Source organism: Neolamprologus multifasciatus, chromosome 20 (genome assembly GCF_963576455.1).
Source record: "Neolamprologus multifasciatus chromosome 20, fNeoMul1.2, whole genome shotgun sequence".
Classification (NCBI taxonomy): Eukaryota; Metazoa; Chordata; class Actinopteri; order Cichliformes; family Cichlidae; genus Neolamprologus; species Neolamprologus multifasciatus.
In genome coordinates this window covers 8,831,826-8,853,033 of record NC_140458.1, presented here as the reverse complement: position 1 = coordinate 8,853,033, position 21,208 = coordinate 8,831,826, and the positions used below count along the sequence as shown (strand labels likewise).

General features: G+C 40.9%; 1 protein-coding gene across 2 annotated transcripts in view; it reads right to left on the bottom strand.

The window, feature by feature from the left end:
• Positions 1-880: 880 nt before the first annotated feature.
• Positions 881-21,208, bottom strand: part of nol4la (nucleolar protein 4-like a) — a 33,869-nt gene continuing 13,541 nt past the window's right edge. For both annotated transcript variants that reach the window (XM_085144808.1, XM_085144809.1), the window contains exons 3-11: positions 18,128-18,239; positions 15,741-15,850; positions 12,621-12,762; positions 11,621-11,913; positions 11,337-11,522; positions 9,204-9,392; positions 8,995-9,114; positions 8,661-8,850; positions 881-6,504 (exon numbers count right to left, since the gene is read on the bottom strand). In XM_085144808.1, coding sequence (XP_085000934.1) covers positions 6,287-6,504; positions 8,661-8,850; positions 8,995-9,114; positions 9,204-9,392; positions 11,337-11,522; positions 11,621-11,913; positions 12,621-12,762; positions 15,741-15,850; positions 18,128-18,239 — 1,560 coding nt within the window. In that variant the 3' untranslated portion in view covers positions 881-6,286. The remainder of the gene's footprint in view (positions 6,505-8,660; positions 8,851-8,994; positions 9,115-9,203; positions 9,393-11,336; positions 11,523-11,620; positions 11,914-12,620; positions 12,763-15,740; positions 15,851-18,127; positions 18,240-21,208) is intronic.

Here is a 21,208-nt window from a genome sequence, read left to right as displayed (position 1 = left end):
TGCACAATATACTTAATACTGAATAAAATGAGTAAGTGTTGAAGCAGCTCAGTGTTTAATTTTTTTTTTTATTTGAGCCTTCAGTTGATTCAAAATGCTGCAGCAAGAGTACTGCCAGGGAGTAGAAAGAGAAAGCATATTTCTCCCATACTGGCTTCTTTTCATTGACTCAGAATTTAAAATTCTTCTCCTTACCCACAAGGTTTTAAATAATCAGGCCTCGCCTTATCTTAATGACCTCATAGTACTATATCACCTCAATAGAGCACTTCACTGTCAGACTGCTCATTTGCTTGTGGTTCCTAGAGTATTTAAAAGATGAATGGGAGGCAGAGCCCATCAGCTTTCAGGCCCCTTGTCTGTGGAACCAGCTCAAGAGACAGACACCATCTCTACTTCTAAGATAAAGCTTCAAATTTTCCTTTTTGATAAAGCATATATTTAGGATTAAATCAGGTGAGCCTGAATCCACCCTTAGTTACGCTGTAATAGGTGCAGACTGCTGGGTGCTTCCCATAATGCACTGTTTTGTTTTTGCTTGCTATGTGTTTATTCACAACTTCGCATTTAATAATTACTTATTAATAATCTCTGGCTCTCTTCCATAGCATGGCCCTCCTCCCTGACCCTGGTTCTGCTGGAGGTTTCTTCCTGTTAAAGGGGAGTTTTTCCTTGCCACTCTTGTCTGGTGCTTGCTCATAGGAGGTCTTTTGATTGTTAGGATTACAACAATCTCACAATACAAATATAATACATTTACAATATAAAGTCCCTTGAGGCAACTGTTCTTGTGATTTGGTGCTATATAAATAAACTGAACTGAGACTCTTTATTTTTGCAGAAATTAAAGAAAAAAAGTAAAACACCACGAGCCGAGGTCTCAGTTTGATAGCTCATCGCACTGTTTTATTCAATTACTGACATCTCAGGAGAAGAGGAGAGCCTTGCAACTCTGCTGTTGGTAAACCACTGGTGTTTTTTTTTTTTCATAGCGTTGATGCAACACTGAAAAAGCGCTATTTCCAAACAAACACAGGTCCCTCATTAGTGATATGTAAGAGGCAGAGAGAATCTCACCTGGACAGTTTTGCATGAAACATACAAATGAAACAGGTTCAACCTTTTTCTTTTGTCTTTTTGTAGTTTCACATATAATAATAAATATCCATACCTATAAACACTCCAAAAAATTAAGTCACAGGTACTGGAAAAAGCTCCACTTTTAAATCACAATGATAAATGTACAAAACAATAGACATCTCATATAAATGTTAATGGTTTTCGTTAAGAGATTTAAATCTCATTTCAGAGGAAATCAGCGGATAAAAACTAAACTTGGAGATTCAGTATTACCTGAGGTTTATGGGTTCCCCTTAAAAGGCCAGGAGAGGGGAATGGCTTTTATGTTACCGAGGAGATATTACAACAGGTCAAAGTGTACCTTTCAGGACACCTGTCGGGTTAAGGACAAGGAGTTTTCCCTGACAACGCGGCCGGGATATTAAAAGATTATGAGCACTTCATGTAGAAAATAAATGTACCTACACTCCATCGTTCTCCCTTTAGGCCACAATAGTCGCTTAAAACAGCTGATTAAAGTAATCAAAATCCTTAATTAATCTTTGCTGGTCCACTTTGAGAAGTTGCGAAGCTCCCGTTTTACTTAATATTAACTTTTATAATGCTGGAAGCCACCACAACGCCGAGCCGACCGCAGCCAGTTGTCACGGCACACTCTGACCATGTGACCAGGTAGTCAAAGAGGTCACGTCTGCACTTGATGCAATGAAACAACAAAAAGAAAATACCTGGGCAAATGTACACAGATTAGAAGGAGAGGAATAAGTGTGAGAGGCAAAAAAATATGTCGGAATAAAACGCGAAAAACAAACAAAAGCAAAATATTCTGAAAAACTGTACATGTAAACATCACACTTTCACTGAGTCCAAAACCAGAGGGGAAAAATACAAAGCTTCACACAGGTTTACAGTACAACCTCCTGCACAGAGCTACAGTCACTTATCCGTGCAGAAGAGGCAACAATTGAAATAATATAAATAACAATAGAAGTAATACAGACCACCACCAAATGATAAGTTAAAACAGGCAAGGGCTAAACCACTTTGATTTTTTTTTTTTTAAACAGCGCTGTACCCACAGAAAAAAGAAAAGGTTTAAAACATCTTTTATCACTCTTTGTACAGCTATACAGTACATTTATCAGACCACTTTAGCAATCCACAAGCTACCAGGGCATTTTAATCAACACCAATAGATTACATTGTCCAGTCAATACAAAGAGAAAATCCATTGGGCATTATCAAAAGAAACCAAAACGGAACAAAACAAAAACAACAACATGACAACTAATGGTTGTCGTTGATCACAGTAACTCTAGCACAGCTAAAATGTTGCTCAGCGTAGACTTGAGACAAAATATCGATCTGCAAGCAAATGCTTGGTTGTGAAGATGGGACGAGGTTCAACAAGGTGTCACATGTGGAGGATCTGCTATGGCTACAGTAACAAACAAGCAGGTTGGAGGAGACGAGGAAGACGTGTGTGAGGACTCACGTCCCGTGTACATCTATGATTATGTCTGTGTGAGGCCAGAGGGGTGTTTCATAAAGTGAGATGACCAGTTAAACCAAGGCTGTTTCAGCAACATCACGAATTCACTCACATTTAGGAGGCTTAAACCATAAATTCCATATAAAAGATGGCTCTCGTATGATTAATTGGTTTGTGAAGCCTCAGTTTAAGCATTTTGAGACATGTTGGGATTTTTGGAGCCAGAAGTGATCGTATGTGGATAAGTAGGCAGATTGCTGAGATATCAGCAAGCCTGGGACAAAAACTGCATCCAAATAAGTCCAAGCATAGACACTTTTCATCTAGTTAATAAAACACTAGAATTTAACTTGCCAATCACAAACTTTCTGGATATTTGCACTGCGCAGCAAAAAATAAAATGTCTCAGATTTTCCCATTAAAAATTCTACAAAAGGCACGAACAGCAAAAACATGGCGATAACACAAATTAGCCAGGGTGAGGCCTAGCAGACTCTGATTACATCCCCTACCTTGAGCTTTACAGCCTCAAGTGGTCACTAGAGGAACTGCAGTTTTTGGCACTTCTGCTATTTTTGCCACTTGGTTAAAATGTTTCCAGTTCTGACCATTCTAGCCAATCATGACCATCTACTCCGTAAAAGCAGGTTTATTAGGATGACTGGCACACCTGTAAGCTGTAGCCCAGTTTCAGTGCTGTATAACAAATTTCATTGCTATGGCCAGCTGTAGGTCTAACTAATTAAGTCTGAAAGCAATTTGGCTCCTTGGTTACATGTCAAGGAAATCATAACTAAAGTATATAAAAGTTGAAAAGATTTCAGACTAACTCGTACATTTCTCTGCTAATTTCAGGCCGCTGAGTGCGATTAGCTTTGATGTTTTTTCAGTCATTTTTTAAAGTGTTTGCTATACCTTGGCCAAAAGACAGAACAGCTCTTGAACTGCGACTTCATTGTTCAGCCCCAGAGGCCACTGCTAACCTTTTTTTTTTTTTTTTTTAACTTTGCTGAACTTTTAAATCTCTTTATTAGATCTTTCATGGTTATTCAGCCACGAATGTTACACCTACTTTTCTGTTTTCTTATCTATGAACTAATCAAACTAAAGTTTGAAGTCAGACTTTTCCAAAGCTAAGACTACTAGGTCCGGCACAGTGGTTAGCACTGTATGACACTTCAAACAGGCTCCAGCCCCTTGGGGACCTTAACTGAATAAGTGAAAGAAATCTGATTGGTCATTATCAGCTTTAGGGATGGTCTCCAACAAGGCTTATTCAGGCCTTTCATAACAAGCATTGCTTTTTTCCTCTATTATGAAACACCGCTCAGATGGACCAAACACACTGATGAGTTTAAACTCCGATAAAGGAGCTGTCTGCTGTTTTGTTTTTTGTTTTTTTGTTTCTTGATGAAAACTACCTCTGATTGTGACTTATGTCAGATTATCCTTTGTTATAATCATTTGTCAGAACTGCAGCTAATTATTCAAATGAGGTAAAAACACACTCAAATCATTGTGTTACCTTAATCCTGAGCTATAAAGTGCTTCCAAACTTGCAATAGATAATAGAATTTAAATGTTAATGTAAATGTGAATGCAGCCCAATCATGACATGGTAATAAAACACAGGTCCCGACTCACTAGCCAGGACTGCAGGTGGTGAGAAAGAGGTGAATGACCCTGAAGAGACTGATTAATGATACATGTGATAGGATTTGTGATACATACAGAAATATAGCTCTCTAAACTTTGACAAATCAGTAAGGTGCGAGCCGCTTTCGGCTGCTCGAAGAGTCTTTGTCTGGAATGTTTCAGCCTACTGAATTAAATCGTCACAGATTGATGCTGTTTACACTGGGTCACTCCACTTATACACAAACGGGAAATCAACACACTGTCAACATCGACAGAAAGGATTAAAAGAAACACACACACAAACACACACACACATACAGAACTGTCTTTGTGCTGAGTGACTCACCATTAAAAGTTGTGAGGCTGTGCTCTTGATCGGCTTTGAGTACTCGTTTGTGTCCTCAGTCCACACACATGCACAAACATAAACACACACACACACCATAGCAGAGAGCTGGGAGAGTAAACTGTGATGTGATTACATCTTTTTCAAAGATTGTCTCTTGCTTCTTTTCAAACTGTGTGTTTTCAGACGTGTTTTTAATGAGACTGTGATGCAAGGTTAGAGGGGACGATTCAGACGCCCAGACGAAGGAGTTTCTTTTTGTCTGAACATCCCGCCCGCTCGCGCGCTCACACGGCCTCCGCCGCAGTCTCTAATGGATGCATGTGAGCTCTATGTACCTTTTCTAAACGTAAGAACAGTCACTAAACACTTCCTCCACGAAACAACCCGCCCTCCCCTGAAAAAGACGTGCAACATAAAGTCCCGTTTTTTTCTGCCAGGTCCCTTTTTTCCTTTTTTGTCACTGACTGATCCAAGTACACGAAAGTGCCTCAGTTATGAGGTTAGCGATAAAGATCAGTAATCACAACAAACAACAACATTGAAATTGGCTACAATGCTGCATGGGATATCATTACTTTTTACAACTTGACAATTACAGCAAGAGGGAAGGGTAGTTAACCCTCTTAAAATGCCTCATCAAGTCATTTCAGCAACCATTACCGATTATCTTCAATATTGCACCTTTTTCCACTTTTCTGGTTATAAAACCAAGAGTCTAAACAATAAATTCATCTCCTTTCTCTCCCTGACAGGAGTCTGTGACCTCAATTTGCATACCCAGGCTTCCGAAAAAGCCTCCTTCCCTTTGAGTAATGAGAAACTGCCCGTGATAGAAATATTCATAGTAGGATAAGTGAAAACGAAAAGGTGCGCTGGGTAATGACTCTTTGTCTCGTAGTCTGGAAATCACTCCGACCGAGCAGAACAGAGGTATAATATTGACCACGCGTTGATGGATCTGCTTGTTTTGGTCAAACTTTACAGGTGAAAACTGTCAAACACTGTCACTGCTGATATTTTCGTGCTCTACTTTGTAACATTTTTTAATCTTATTTTTTTTTTTGGAGTATATATATATATTTATATATATATGAAAGTCAGCATATCCGACAGTAGCTGTTGAGGTTAACAGGTCAAGTGGCAGGTCGCCACATCTTTTAGCAGCAATTCATCTGTGGACTTTCAGTTATCCGGTTATCATTTAGAAACGACTCGATTCACATGACCCAATCAAATCATGCCACTGTACAGCATATTTTACACACAAATAGAAAGAAATAATGATGCTAATTCACTGCTAGGAAACTATTCATTTGTCCAAACGTCTGCACAAATGAGCTGACTTGGCGTTACGGTGGTTAAGCTGATTCAACACCTCAGTCTGTGCACCAATTTTTCCTATTTTCCTTTTTTTTTTCACATAGATCATCACTTCCTGAGACAAATGGAGGTTGAGGTGCTAAGATGAATTGAATGGGATGAATGGCTACAGATAACAGGGCACTATAAGGTCAAAGTGAACCAAATGCATAAATAAACATCTTTCAGCCTGTGATATGTTCTGGCCCGCCCAAAGACATAAACATGTGGGGATAAATATCATACCTACAAGGCCCACTGTGCGCTGCAGTATCACTCGTGTACAATTGTGTCTTTGTATGTGAGAGTCTGCCCCGAGACGGACAGGCCGAGGACGGGGCAGCGAGCTGGCACAGTGTGGCTCGGACTCAGTTCTGCTGCAGGATCAGGTTTTCCAGCTCGTCTGCTGAGCGGAGCAGGAAGGCCGCGGACTCCCGGTACCCCGCAATGAGCTGCCTCACCGCTGTCACCTCTGGAGGACTGAGCTGAGCGGAAGCGCCGCCTCCGCCACCTCCCTGACCGTGACTGTTGGAGCTGGAGGAGGAGGAGTTTGGGCCGACAGATTTCATACTCAGATCTGTGGGACCTGCGGAGGCAAACAGAATATTTTAGGGAAGTCAGACGATACAGGAAATACATTTAAGTGGCTCTATGTTCATTTCTAGCCTCATCTTTGTATTTTTAGATCGTACTAAAGTGGCTTTGGATGGTTCACAGTCCAAAGAAATCTGTAATCCCTCAACTGTTCATGACAGACAGCTGCCCCTCCCTGAGCCTGGTTCTGCTGGAGGTTTCTTCTTGTTAAAAGAAAGTTCTTCCTTCCCACTGTCACCAGTGGGAGGGTGGTCGTGTGACTGTGGGGTTTTCTCTGTATTACTGCGGGGTCTTTACCTTAATATAAATCACTGAAAAAAATCAGTCTATTCTATTATATAAGCAAAAATGATGCTTTAAATGGGCTAACCACGGAAACTGGTGAAGTGGCAGTTAAAGTGTAAAGACGTCGAAGTAAATTACAGTGAGAGGTGGGGGCGTCAAGAAGCCTGTGATGATTTGGACACGTAAAGAAGCCGTCCTCACCCAGATATAATTGTTTAGTCAGAGGGCTGGTTGAAAGTCACATGTAAGCAAGAAGAAGAAATCTCAATTAAGGAGATAAGAAGAAATGGATGAATGAAATGATGAAGGTGTGGCCTGAGAACTGCTGACAGTGAGTCCTCAAAAGGGAAATACTGCAGATTACAGCCTGCGTCATTTGGTGTAAATGTAAGTTTTGTGTGTATGCTGACACATTATGCCCCAATATATACCTGTAGATCTAAGGCAGGGGTGTCAAAGATAAGGCTCAGGGGCCAGAATCGAACAGCCAAAGTCTCCAATACGGCCCACAGGATGACTTTGGAAATGTGATGAAGGGCATGGATTTTGGACTTTTACATGTATTTTCATAAATTTTACAGCTTTTCCTACTGATGAAAACCTCCAGCGTCATTTATACTACATCAAAGTAATGAAGTAATACATGAACATTTAAATGACCGAGAAGTTTCATATTTTTCACTATCTACAATAGAAATTTCTATTTTGTGGCTCCACACAATTTAATAAGAAAAAGAAAAAACAGAGGGTAAAAAAAACAAGAAAAAACTTTGTTTCATTATTAGATCCGATCGGGCAGTTATTACTTATCCCCAAAGTCCCAAAAGTCAAGCTGCTAGATTTCATATTTACTATAAAAGTATTTCTCTATCATGTAGAAAAACTCAGACATGCTGTTGAAGTATTTTTTTCTTATTTGTCGATAATTGAGGGATTAAAGTTCTTTATACCGACAAAAACAGGAGCTTCAATGGTCCGGCCTGCTTAAGGTTGAAGTGGGTTATATGTGGCCCACAATGTAAAATTAGTTTGACATCGTTGGTCTAAGGGAGGAAGAAGTGACCTTTAGAGTATCAGGGTGGAATCACTTCATTGTATTTAACAGAGAAATTAAAGAGAAAATTGTGGGAGTATGTTATGTATCAATGCACATCAATGCATAGATTATTATTATTATTAGCTTTTTTAAATGTATCTGAATCCATGAACGTTAACCAGTGACTGGAAGAGGAAGTCTTCATATGGATATCCTCAGGCTAACTGGAAGCTCCTGGTGAAAGGCATCATCACCAGAATAACTCACCAGATCTCAGATTATCTATATGCTAATTTTACCAAGTCACACTGGTTTATTTCAGGCAGGGTGGTGACCATTAAAAGAAGTCACAAAGCAGGCTTCTGAGCTGCAGCTTATTTCACAAAGGTACAGATGTACAAATGTTAGGTAGTTTTGGTAAATCTTAGCAAATGTGTAGAAGTCCTTTTGCCATTGATTACCACTGATTCCATTAATGACAGATAGCCATACAAAAATTCAGCCTCATTACCATGCACAAAGTCTACAAAATGTGGAATATGTGTTTTCAGTTTGGATGGACCAGCAATGGAGTATATATAAAAGGGTTTTTTTTATTTGTTTTTTTTTGGTCATTTTTCCCCAAAGGCCTCTTTAAAATGTGGCTTCCGTTTCCTAACCAGATGTGATGCCCCCCTGCTGGCCATAACAAAGAATACATGTATTTTTACACTAGCTTTTATATCTAGTTCATTAAATACAGTCTCTTAAATACTGTGGGTTTCCTTTTGACCCTTTCTTTTACAAGTTATCAAGGCAGATGATACAATCTAATGAAAGCGACTCACCGTTGGTTTGCGCAACATCAGAGTTTTGCTGGGTGCTGCCGACCGTCCCATATCCCCGCAGGTTATAGTTGAGGCCTCCGTTGGTGTAGAGCTGGTCTTGGGCAAAAGCTGCACTGGAAATGGAAAATCCCGAAGGAGCCACGGGGGCTGGGTCCCTCAAGATGGGTTTGTCAATAGAGGCTGGCTCATCCTACAAGAAATTAAATATTTTCAGTTTAGGCAGAACATTGGATTTTGTGTTGTGCAGTCTGCTGTTAATGACGCATGGCCAGCCGAGCACATTTCCAAATCCCTGCTGGGCAGATTCACAAACGCCAACTGCCAAGACATTTACCGTCGCTTGGTAGACATCGAGCCGCATCCTCTTGGCAGCATTTCGGGTTTCGCTCTCGCAGGCAGCAGCGAGGATGTTCTCGGCCATGGCAGAGGTGAGGTGGGGAGGTGTTGGTCGTATCTGGCAGTGGGGCGAGTGAGAGGTTTTCATTATGAATGTGAATAGTTATGAGCTGAGTAGAAAACACTTAATCTGGGGGCACTTTATACCTCAAAACCGCCTTTTTTCATGCGGCGACAGGATTTGAGGTAGGTGCGGATGCGCTTGCGGGAGCGCTCCTGGAATTCTGGGAACTGGCGGCTACAGGACTCAATAATGGCCTGGATCTTCTCCTTGGGCTGTTTGGAGATGGGCACCATGCGGTCCAGATTCTCATCCACGAACAGACGCACAAACATCTGACAGAGAGAGAGAGAAGGGGGAGGGGAGAGAAGGGATGTAGAGCAGAAAAAATCGTGGGGGTGCAGGGTAGAGAGAGAGAGGGGTGTGAGAGTCAAACAAAAGAGGGAAGGAAAGGCAGGGGAGGAGGTTGGGGGGGAGCAGTAGAGGTAGAATGGAAGAAGAGAGGATAAAGAGGGAGGGGGAGGTGATGACAACAGGAGGGATGGAAATTGAGTCACTGCTCAAATCCAGGGCAATATTTCTGGTTGTGTTGGCATATTTGGAAGTCTACTTTTGCTATTCTACTGGTTTCTTTTCAAACCAGAAATGCACAGAAAATAGATTTCACAGAGTAAATAGGATAGTTTGGAACAAGCTTGTATATGCAAATTCTTCCCATCTAGAAAACTTGTAAATATCATGCCCCACACCCACCTCCACTGCACCAGTAGAAACTGCGGTGTAATGAGCTCCAAACCCTGCAGAGACCCCTCTGTGTCACATAAAACTACATTTCAAAATATCAATTGTCGGTCTGTTTCTTCTTTGATACCTTTATCAACCCTTCTTACTAACACAACATTATTATTTACTTAACAAGCTACTTTTAGCTGCTCCCTTATTCACAAGGCATTACCACAGCAGGTAGCTCCACATATTTGAGTTTTTAGGGATTTTTGTCTCCTCCCGAGATCAAACCAGGGGTCTTTTGCTTGTTAAGAGAATGTGAAAAACTACTACACCACAAAGCCACTTAATAAGAGTACTAATACAAACGTTTTGGGTCATGATTGTCATGATTCATCCTGTTATTTGTTTGTTTTCACAATAAAAAGAGCAAATGCAGAAGATATATTATAAATAAATTTATATTGCTGAAAACAAGGTTATAATTGGTAACTAAATCCTCTAAACTCCACCTCTGTCACAAAGGAGATAATAATCTCAAGTGAAAGCTTTCAGCGTGTGGTAGAAGATAATCCGCCCCCCCCCCCCCCCCCCCCCCCCCCCCCCCCCCCCCCCAAGTCCCGCACAGAGCCTTTCCCAAAACTTGATTTGCTGCCAAAAACCCCTAAAAGCGAAAGCCACTGTGTCCATAACACCACCAATCAGAAGACACACATCAGATCACGTGACATTTAAACAGGTCAAATTATCATTATGTTGTTTGTACATACCTGATATGACGAGTACAGTCAAATTATTTATTTCATATCTATTTTTTTAAATACATCATTTCATATTTATCTTTATTTATTCTGAGAACAGTTTATGGTGTAGTTATTGTGTAAGGTCTCCTGTTATTGTTAAGCAATAAGATGTTCTGTTACTGCTGGTCAGTTTGTTCCAAGTGCATCTTTACTGATTTTTGTCCTCTGTCTTGTCCAAAGAGGTGGACTTTGAGGTTTAAAAAGTGCACATGGACGTAATGAATTTTTGTTGCACAAGACAAATTTGCTACTAACCAGTGAAGTGACTTAAGTTCCATATCTGAAAAATTCATTTAATTACTAAAATTCTTGTAATTTAAATTAAAGAGAAGGTACCGAACCTGAATGTGGAAAATAAAATAAAAAGATTATTCTTCTGATGTTCTTAAATCTCTGTCTCACAAATACCGCCCATATCGCAAAAACAAAAATGAAGAAAATGATGGAAACTAAACATTATTTACCTCACTTCAAACTACACTAAGCTGAAAGCAAAAAATATTAAACGGAATAAAAATAAAACCTACTGAAAAAATACAAAAACTAGACCCCGTTGTGCTGGAAACACATCATTAAACCATAGGCTGTCATCTTGTGAGACTGATTCAATATATAGCAAAGCAATAAAGAATAGCATGTGCGCGGAGTAATAATACATATGATTTAACATCTGTGCTGACAGGCTGATGAACAGCTCTGCGCTGTATTTTCCATCCACATTAATTTAGGTCTGCTGCAAATATTACTTACATTGAAGGCTTTAAGTCTCTCAGGGTCCAGCCCCTCAGCGTCATTAATCTTGTCGCTGTCATCATGGTCATCATGATCGTCGTCATCGTCGTCAATTATCTGTGCTCGACCAGAGGTCAGGTCCTCTGCGCTCATGCTCAGCTCAGTTTTCACAGAGTCATAGCTTCCTGAGCTGTACGGAGGGGACTAAACACAGAGAAACACACAAAGAAATCCATTGTTGTGGATTACACAGACACACGGGAGTTTATCGTCATCAGTGCAGATCATGTTTCTGCTGTTACCTTGTTGGTGTACTCGGTTTTTATGGGGTACTTCCTGTTGGGGTCTGCAGGGTAGGAGTTTGGTGGCGAGCTCCCCGCCGGCAGCAGTCTGTCGCTCAGATTCACCGGCTGCTGATCCTCCGAGGAGGATGAAGATGAAGTGGTGCTGAAGTCCAGGGGAGCGCTCACCCCGTTCTCTGCTACCTCCCCGTACGATGCCCCACCATCTGGGACGTTCCCACCCACGGCTAGCACCTCCGGGGAGGTCAGAGCCGGCAGCCCATTGGCGCTGCCGCTCTCTGAGGAGTCGTCATCTGGCAGAGGGGAGGGAAAGAGACACAGACGCAGATACGAAGATGAGCTGTGCAGATGTTTTCATAATTTAGCATTAATGTGGGGCTGTTTACTGGAATAGATTTTAGAGTGGGAGTTGGAGTAGGAGAGGGGACTTCCTGCCTCGTGCTCTGCATAATGAAATTGTGAAGGAAGTGTGCAATGGGGTCAACTGTCACCACAAATGAAAGTTAGAGTAAAAATAGGGAAACTTAAGAGTTTTGCAGGGGAAAAAACAGAAAGAGATGAGGACGAGGAGGGACCCACGGGGAGAGGGCGAGCCTTCTTTTCCTGCTGTGTGTGCAGCTTTTAAAGCCAGTTACTGCTAAGATCTCTGCACGTGTCACACCTAGGTTTGGCGAAACACAGAATCAATCCCTTTCAGTGACTTGCCCCAATTTTTTCTCTCTCCTAATCTGTGAAGGTTAACATCGGCCTTTGTCCTACTTCTCTAAGCTCTGAGGGAGAGGGGTGACGAGTGGATTGGGGCTGTGGTGGTGTCCCACCCTCTGTAAGACTGGATTTATGTGGATTAGTCCACTAAGAACAAGGCAAGCTGTTTCCTGCATAACACCAATCTGTAGCCTTCCAGATGTAAATAAAGATAAAAGGGGGAAAAAAAATCACAGGGCGGAGTATGATGCTGAGATAAGAGAGGACTGTGCTGCGGCGGTTTGCAGCCACTTACCATCTTCTTCTTTAATAGTGGCTGCCGGGTTGCTGACTCTCTCTCCATTCGGTGGACTCGACTCAGGCACTGGGGGCTGCTCAGCTGCGACCCATGTGGGCTCAGCGTTGTTCATGTCCTCGCTGCTCACCGAGCTGTCATCCTGAAGGGAGGCGGCGTGAAAGAAAGACAGCGTGAGAGTGGAAAAGAGAAGTGAACAGGAGGGAAGAGGGCGTGGAGTGGTCCCTCACAGTTCTGACAACTTTGATTACAGTTTTGCTGCTAAGGGACAGGTTGACACTGACCGAGTTTATCACAAACCGATATGTGCTTCGCCCTGTGTTAGTCCTTCCTTCAGTTTCTATAAGAAGTTAATGTGAGGCTTTATATTGATGTTGGGGATTTTTTTCACAGATGATATCCTTGTTTTTGCAAAATGATGGCCATTTAAATTGCTTAAAGCTTCAAGCGCTGAAAATGACTGAGTGGAGTAATTTATGACCCCATTAGATTTTATACAGGAACACCTTTTAATGGCTTTATTTGTGTTTATTATAGCTATACCATTTCCTTTATCCAGTACAGAGATTCAAAAATATTCCAACGTCATTAGTCATAGTTTGTAAACATGCTTGTGCAAAAGGGAACTGAATGCGGAAAATTATACAAGCAAATTATATCTAGTATGTTAAGAGCTTTTATTTAATATTACAAAAAGCTGTACTTATAGTGTCTCCATAGTGCAGAAGTTAACACATTCAGTTGGGAATAAAAAAGTCTCGGGTTCATTTCCAGCTGGAGGAAAAAGATTCCCATTAGGGTGGCGTTAGGAATTATTTTTGGTGAAATCTAACAGCTAAAAGTAGCTATCCTCTGAAAAAAAGATGCTTATAGTGTGAGTCTATCACAGTACAACTTAATGGGATAAATGGGTGTTATCACGTTACATCATACTGTTTTTGTCATTTGTTACTTCCGTGTTTCTGTTCCAAACTAAATCTAAACAAACATCTTATTATATTTAAAATATTTTTTGCAGAAAAATTCAAAATATTTTTTTGCAGAAATATAACAACACTGCTTAGGAAGTCTTATTATCAAATAATTACCAACATTTTACTAGTTCCAATAACATTAGAGTCTATAATGTTAAAATAAAACATGTGTACAACATGTATAAATGACCCCACACAACCTTTTATTATTACCTGCTGCACCAATTCCTGTAAACATTCCTGTAGGAAGCATTTTTATGATTAAAAATACCAGAATTGCACATATAAATACATAAATTTGTTGGCTTGAAGGTTAAATTCTTTTAGCGAGGTCTCACTGAGCCCAGAATGTTCAGAGGAAACATCACAGCCACCAACTTCCAGTTCATATGTTTTTGGTTGATATTTTTTGGCTAAAAAGTGATGACATCAAAGAGCAGAATAAAGCAGGAGACTCTCTCTTTTAACAAATATATTTCTTGGAGCACCACTATTTTTAACTGTGTTATGCAGAAATCCTGAAGAAGCTTGTTCTAGCGTAAGACAAACATGAGTAAGCCACGAGGGTGAGGATTAAGCGAAGGAGCGCTAAATAATCTCTCAAACTATTCACAGACCGTCCTGAGTTTTGGCTCCGAACTAAATGCATGAATCCTATTTACATTTCATACCAAAGCTGAGCTTCAAAGTGCAACCCAGGCCGATTTAATTCATGTTCGCATAAATGACCTGCATGCACGCTGTCATGTGTCCCACTCAGAGGGAGCACAACTACCAATGTGTGTCGTGAATGGAGCAGAAATGCATCTCGTCATCTCATTCCCCCCCACACGAGTACACAAATAGGCCTAAACTCCTGGGAATACGCAGCCTTCCCTCTGTTAGGGGGTTCGTGGAGGACCAAAATGCTCAGTGACAGCTCTATTAGGCACCAAGTGAGCCGTGGAGCATCAAAGAGAGAGAGGGGAGGGTTCCTAATTACATGTTTCTAAGTAGCTGAATGTGTAGCATCATTAATGTCTGTGCTTAGAAATAGATACATAATTTAAAGAGAGGCAAGGTTAACTTTTAAAACAGGCTCACTTCATGCGTTGTAGGTTAGACGCATCACTCTTTGAAGATAGTAAAGCTTACAGCACAGATGAAAGCTTGCAGATATGTTTGTCTTAAGATGGACAGAAATCTGCAGAGATCTGCAAAAAAAAAATCAAGATTGTCTTTGGTGCAAATATCTCAACCTCAACCCAAAATATCTTCTATTTTACCAACTTAACAATTAAGAAACAAACCTAGAATACTATTTAATGGCAGACCATTGACTTTCTGTTTATATCTGGAGGCCTGTGACAAACCAAAATGGCCTCTTTAAGAGCACAACAGTGAGATAAAAAGGGTGGAAAACAAATCACAGACTTGGTTTTGCCGCATGGTCTTTCACTCATTACATCTGCCATTTGTTTCTTTACCAGACAGAAAGTGAGAGATGAACGTTAGCAGCCAACAAAGTTCTGCAAAACAACATGCAGGCAGCTGAGAAGTGAAGCTCCAACAGACTAAACACACAGTCGTGAATTTACTTGTGATCTGCTGCATTATGAAACAGCTGCTGCTCTGAGCTCCAAAACCAGTGCTGCACAGATATGGAACAAATTACTACAACGCTGAAATAAACCTCTGTGATGGTTAATAATTCAATTATTGGCCTGCTCACACTCTTGTCTGCGCACAGATGCGACCAACAGTCTGAGCGTTTGTTAATTTGTACTCACCTGCGAATCACAGTCTGGGTCATTGTTCCGGATAATCCTAATTATGCGTGAGTGAGGTCTACATTATCAGCATCAAGTGCCGCTCCCTGCACTTTAGTGGCAGCAGTTCCCGAGTGTTTCTGTCACAGCTACACATGGGAGTGGTCTCTCACATGACGTCACCACAGATTTACTAATCCTCATTTCACACTGGGCTGCTCCCCCCTCTGATTGTTTCGTATTACATCCTATTTTCCCCATACAGAGCATGTCTCTCTGCAGCCTCTAAAGAAAATAACGAGGTGACTCGTGCAGTCGGTGCAATTATACCTGGGGTGGAAAAGCTTTTATCTCTGCCCACACCTCACAAAGATCCACTTAGAGAGAGAGGCACTTACCCTTTCAGTGGCAGTCATGCACTGCAGTTTCATTTGTTTCAGGTAGGTGGCAGTCAGAGGCATGTTGTAATCGATGAGGTCCGGGACCAGCGAGGTCGGTCTGTCGTTCTCTGGTGAAGGAAAGCATAGCAAACATACAGTTTATTGTGTAATTACAGTACAAGCATGAATTAAGGTAACCTAGTCATTATTATAATTGTGTTGCTGCTGTAATTATAACATTGAGGTGCTTTAATATTTATACTATTTAATATTTATACACTAATTATTAGTTATTCCACTACATTTACTTACTTGCTACTTTGAAATATAAAATATGTGATCACATTATAAAATATTCATTAATGAGTTACTACTGAGCCCATGTTAATACATCACTCTTGGGGTACTTGAAGTATATTGACTTTGCTATTTTATTTCCCCACTCATTTAACTAGCTTTCTTCTGATTGGTTGCCCCTCGCAGCAGTTTGTTTGAACACTGGGTGGGTGGAGCTTCTGCATTCACAGGCAGACCTGTTGTTGTGTTTCATTTCACTCAGAGGTTTAATTTCAGAGCTGGAAATGACGTTACTTCTAGTTGAGAGCATTCCAGTAGCAAATTTGAAAAAGCAAATGCTGCTTAGCAAGGTACAGCCATCTATTCATCACCAGCAAAACAGCACAATGTTTTTTTGTGCTTAAAAACACAGATAAAGTACTTTCATGGGTAGAGCCTTATCAGTGCTCTGTGTATGGCTTATTTAGCAAGTCACAAACACACAACAGTGGCTGTACAGATGACTTCTTTTAGAGTTTTACCGCCGTTTATGTAAATTGATGCCATCTTACATTTTTAAGTTTGGGTTGGTGAGACTGCTCTGACTTTCTGGGCTGGATGTCTGACATAAGGGGTGTTTCAGTTCAAAGCTACAACTGAGAAGTCAGAAATTTGCACCGTGTGTCACTGAGATGACCATATTAGGGATCTTCCCTCTCAATGACATCATAGAGAGCCAAGAGTAGAAAAAACTGTGAGTAACAGAGTGTTTAGAGGAGTTTATAACGTTAGCTTCTGGCTCACAGAGATTACTTGTGCATACAGCATACTTAAGATTTAAAATTTCGGCCATATTTAATATGAACATCTACCATTCTAACTGTATCAGAGAAAAGTGCGATAGATCCATGTTTTTACACTGGGTCAGCTCAGATTCTGTGATTTTATATCTCTGTCTGTGATGCTCTAGAGTGGACGTCAAAGCAGAAAAACCTCACGGTGTAATGCAGTTAGCTGTAATGCTACCACATTCTCAAAAGCTACAACAGAAATAAGATCAGCACATAAACAACTGCAGTTTGCAGCACTAGCAATTAGTGTCTGTCTCTTGAAAGAGTATTTATTTAGCTAAACAACTATAAAACATGGGAAAGAAAAATAAAACACAACAAAAGTGCACAGTTTCCAAAAAAACAACTCACCTGCTGGAATTTGGAATATTTTAAAACAGAAAAACTACTGTCTTTCTGTACACGAGTTAGTTTAAACATCATTTGTCATACTTAGTGAGTGACAGCTTTCTGGGACTTAAAAAATAAAGTTTATTGGTGTTTATTAATATCCATTTTCATTACAATTATGCTATTCTGGCTAGAAACAGCCTCGGGTCTTGTTCAATTTCTTTTAATATAATTTGTCACCTTTCACTCTGACCCCTTCTTAATGTGTTTTCATTTTATACATTGTCTAACACAGTGAACCCCCCTCTTTTATCTGTCTATCATCTCTTTTTCTTATAGTTTTGAAGAACTAGCACAAAGACTGGACTGGCTTTTCTCCCTTTGCTGAATCCCTCTGTGGAGAAGTTCTGCAGACAAATGCTTTGTGTACAGCAGAGTTGCTTCAATACCCTGCAAAAGAAATCCAAGTCTCTGCTGTAGTTAACACCAGAAACCAAACAATGTGTCTGGCAAGCTGCCTGCAGTCTCCACACCGACCACTAGAGGAACTCTGTGATCATTTTAGAGGCTGTGTACGGTCCCAGAGAGCCGGCCCTCTTGAGTCTTTGTTACATCATGTCAGTGATGGATACACACATATGTTTTATTAATGAGGGTTTGATTCAAAACTCTTCAAAGTACAAATCCCTCAGATCATATCAGCTCATATTTAGTGTCTGACAGGACAATGTAGCATAATTTCTGTCATCCAGATGCCAACCCCCTCTATCTTATCTCTGTCCTATGTGATAAAACACAGTATATCTAAGAATATCATGATCACGTGATAGTAATTAGCTCTTTTCCATGTCAGTGTGTCAAAGCATCTCAGCATTAACAGCTCTTAAAGGTTGATCTCAAAAATAGTGCATCAGTTAATGATGTCTCTGGGTTAGTGTGTGCCTTTACCTTTGAACTCAGCAGTGCTGGGGTTAATGTGCATCCTCTTCTGACACTCTCCACAGCTCATTAGGAACCGAGTCACTGCCTCTCTGGGCAGGAAGGCGTAGGTCTCTGCAATCTGTGCCGGGGTAGCAAGCGGAGGACACCGGGTTAGCAGATTTGGCTCAGGCTGTGGCTGAACTCAAACTGTGTGCAGGTGTTTTGTTTTTTTTTTGGTTTGTTTTTTAAATTCTACCATGCATGTGTGAAAGCATGGGGTCAGTGATTATGTGTTATCTCGACATGGCATGAGGAGGAATCCTCCCTCTAGGCGATCGCTGGTGCTTTTGGATGGCCTAATTCCAGCTGCAGCCCCCCTCCGTACTCCTGCTTTGATACCGTAAAACACAAGTGGTGCTCATCTTTTCCGATTCCCTTTCTCTTATTGTTCTCTGAGGTGCAGCTAACTCATATCTACACCTCTCTTCTCATGTTCAGCCTTCCTTCCCTGTTTGTCCCCACTGCCATGCCACCCTCCCCTCCTCACCCCCTCTGGCGTTTCCCTGTAAAATGCGACCTTCACGTGACCATGGAGAGGCAGTGGGGGTGCCCACCACCCCTCACGGCCCCTAGAGGCAGCTGAGAGGGAAAGGCCACCCAGAGGAGCGTGCACGTCCCAGAAGGCCACAGTGACAGTTCCATATTATGCCCGGCCCCAGTGATGCTGCCTGCTCAAAAGGGTACACTCTATGAGACATGACAGGACCTCTCTACGGGGCAAGAGGAACTGGCTTTATGACTTTTTTTTTATTCCTGGGGGGGATGGCAGAAGAGGAGGGGTACCAGCGTCCTGCTAACCCCCCCATCCACCCACCCAGCCACAAATGCTGCCGCTGCACCTCTATGGCTGCAGACAAAGCCCCTCATTTTGTCAGGACAGCTTACACGGCCCGAGACCACACCTCAGTCTGCAGCAGAAACTAACAGAAGCTCTTTGTTCTAAAAGGATGAATATTGTGGTCGAAAAAAACATTTGTGGTTTGATCCCCGCATCGACTTTGTTTACTTAAAGCTAAAAAATATATATATTATGATTCCCAGACTCACAAAATTTGGCCTTCTTTGATTCTCCTGCCTTTAGCCATGTGGATGATCAGAGTCTGGGACCCCCTACAAAGACCTCACTTGTTGCCTCTTCTTTTCAAATCCACTAATCACATTGGGATTATTTTAAGCTCTCTGCAACTGTGGGCCACATTTCACACAAAGGAAAAGAGAGGTTGTCAACACGCTTTTTATAGTCTCCCCAAAAAATATGTTTTTAGTTATGCAATATTTCCAAGAGCTTCCACAGGCAAATATTCAGGTGAGAAACAGACAGATGATTCTTCACTTTGGATAAAAATTACAGCTGCTAGAGCTAGCCTAATGCACAATACTTCTGCATTAGGCACGGATTTATTTTGTCCTTTGAAGAAACTTTATTATGAATTGTGCATTTTCATACTTTTCACGCACAAATGAGTTCACATTACCCAGTACAGCTACATGAAGTTCTCCACATCTTCCCAAGTAGTTTAATCACAGTGGTGGAAAAGTTACACTGTACACTTGCAGGGCTCACAGTTTTTCACCAGTGGAGGGAGATTATATCTAGATTTTAAATCTTTATTTGTATTGTTTTCTCAGAATCACGACGAGTTTCAAATGTTAAAAAAACGCTTTGGATAGCACACCAATCACAGTCAGATATTGCAAACTAAATGCAGGCAGGTTGAGTGAAAATTTGTGCATTTCCACTTGGAAATCATGGCTATGCAGTGGATTACGAGTACGTCGATGCTATAAGAGAAAAAACAAGTTTGTAGCGCTTTAAGGACGCCTACTCGGCTACAGTTTAGAGAGTATATCAATCGCTATGCCAATGCCTGCTAGCTGCAGGTTTTTAGAAGGCATTGATGCTACAAGTCATTTGGGGGGGGGTTTGTATTTTTTTTACTGTTAAATAACTCATCTTGAATGTAAAAGGCAAAGTATACATCAGTCCCAGTGAATGTGTCAATCATCAAACAAGTGTGCTGCACAATTAAATTGTGCAGCACACTTGAATTAAAGTGACGTTGGATGGGAAGATGTTCAGGTATGTATCATATAAGCTTCATTATGTTTTATATGTTCATAAACAACAACATGAAAGGGTCGTTTTAACATGTCCACCCACGGAAACACAGACAATTTGTTAAGGTAATTATCTCTGACAGCGTTGTGAATAAATTCATGTAAAATGTGCAGTGTCGTCACCTCGCGATGGGTCGAAACCCTCAGAAAACTGAGCTGCTTAATGTGTGTTTAATTCTGCAGAAGAACTCTTTTTTTAAGTGAACAGATTCCTTTTAAACCCTAATCCTGATCGAACAATAAATAAAAACTGAAGTATATTAGAGACGAAGCAGTGTATCAGTTACATGTTAAAGTGTAAATGAATGCACCTCCACTAGCCTCAGCATTAAAACTGGGATTTTTTGGCTCTGAAAACTGGCAAATTCCTCACTTCATGAATTTGCACAAGAACCAGCAGCAATGAGACTCTGCTGTTTGTGTATTTGGTGTAAGGCTCGTTGACGTGGGATCTTTCAGCTCCAGGACATGTTGGAAGATGTAATCTATTACTCCTGTTACAGCTAGTGAAAGGAATGTTGCATGTCTCAGCATCATTTTTTCCCAGAGGATGAATTTTGTTGATGTTGGTGGTCCAAAACTCACTGACCAAATATTTAAAATAAAAACTAAACACACTTAAATTGGTCTCAGCTGCTCTTTGTCTTTACAGCTTTTAAAATACTTCTAAAGATAAGAACGGTGAATCTGATAAACATATGCCTTTTAATAAATTTTTTGGGAGCTTGCAAACTTCAACATGTGAACAACCTCTCATTTTTCTGAGCTGAATATGCTAACTCTCCTGTTTCCCACCACAGGCAGCAAGGAAACGGAGGAGACAAGAGGAAATAAAATATGATGTTAATACTGCCGAGTTTATATTGACTTCATATAATATTTGGCTGCTGTTACTGTCAGCCCACACACTATCAGCAAGGAGCAGCATGA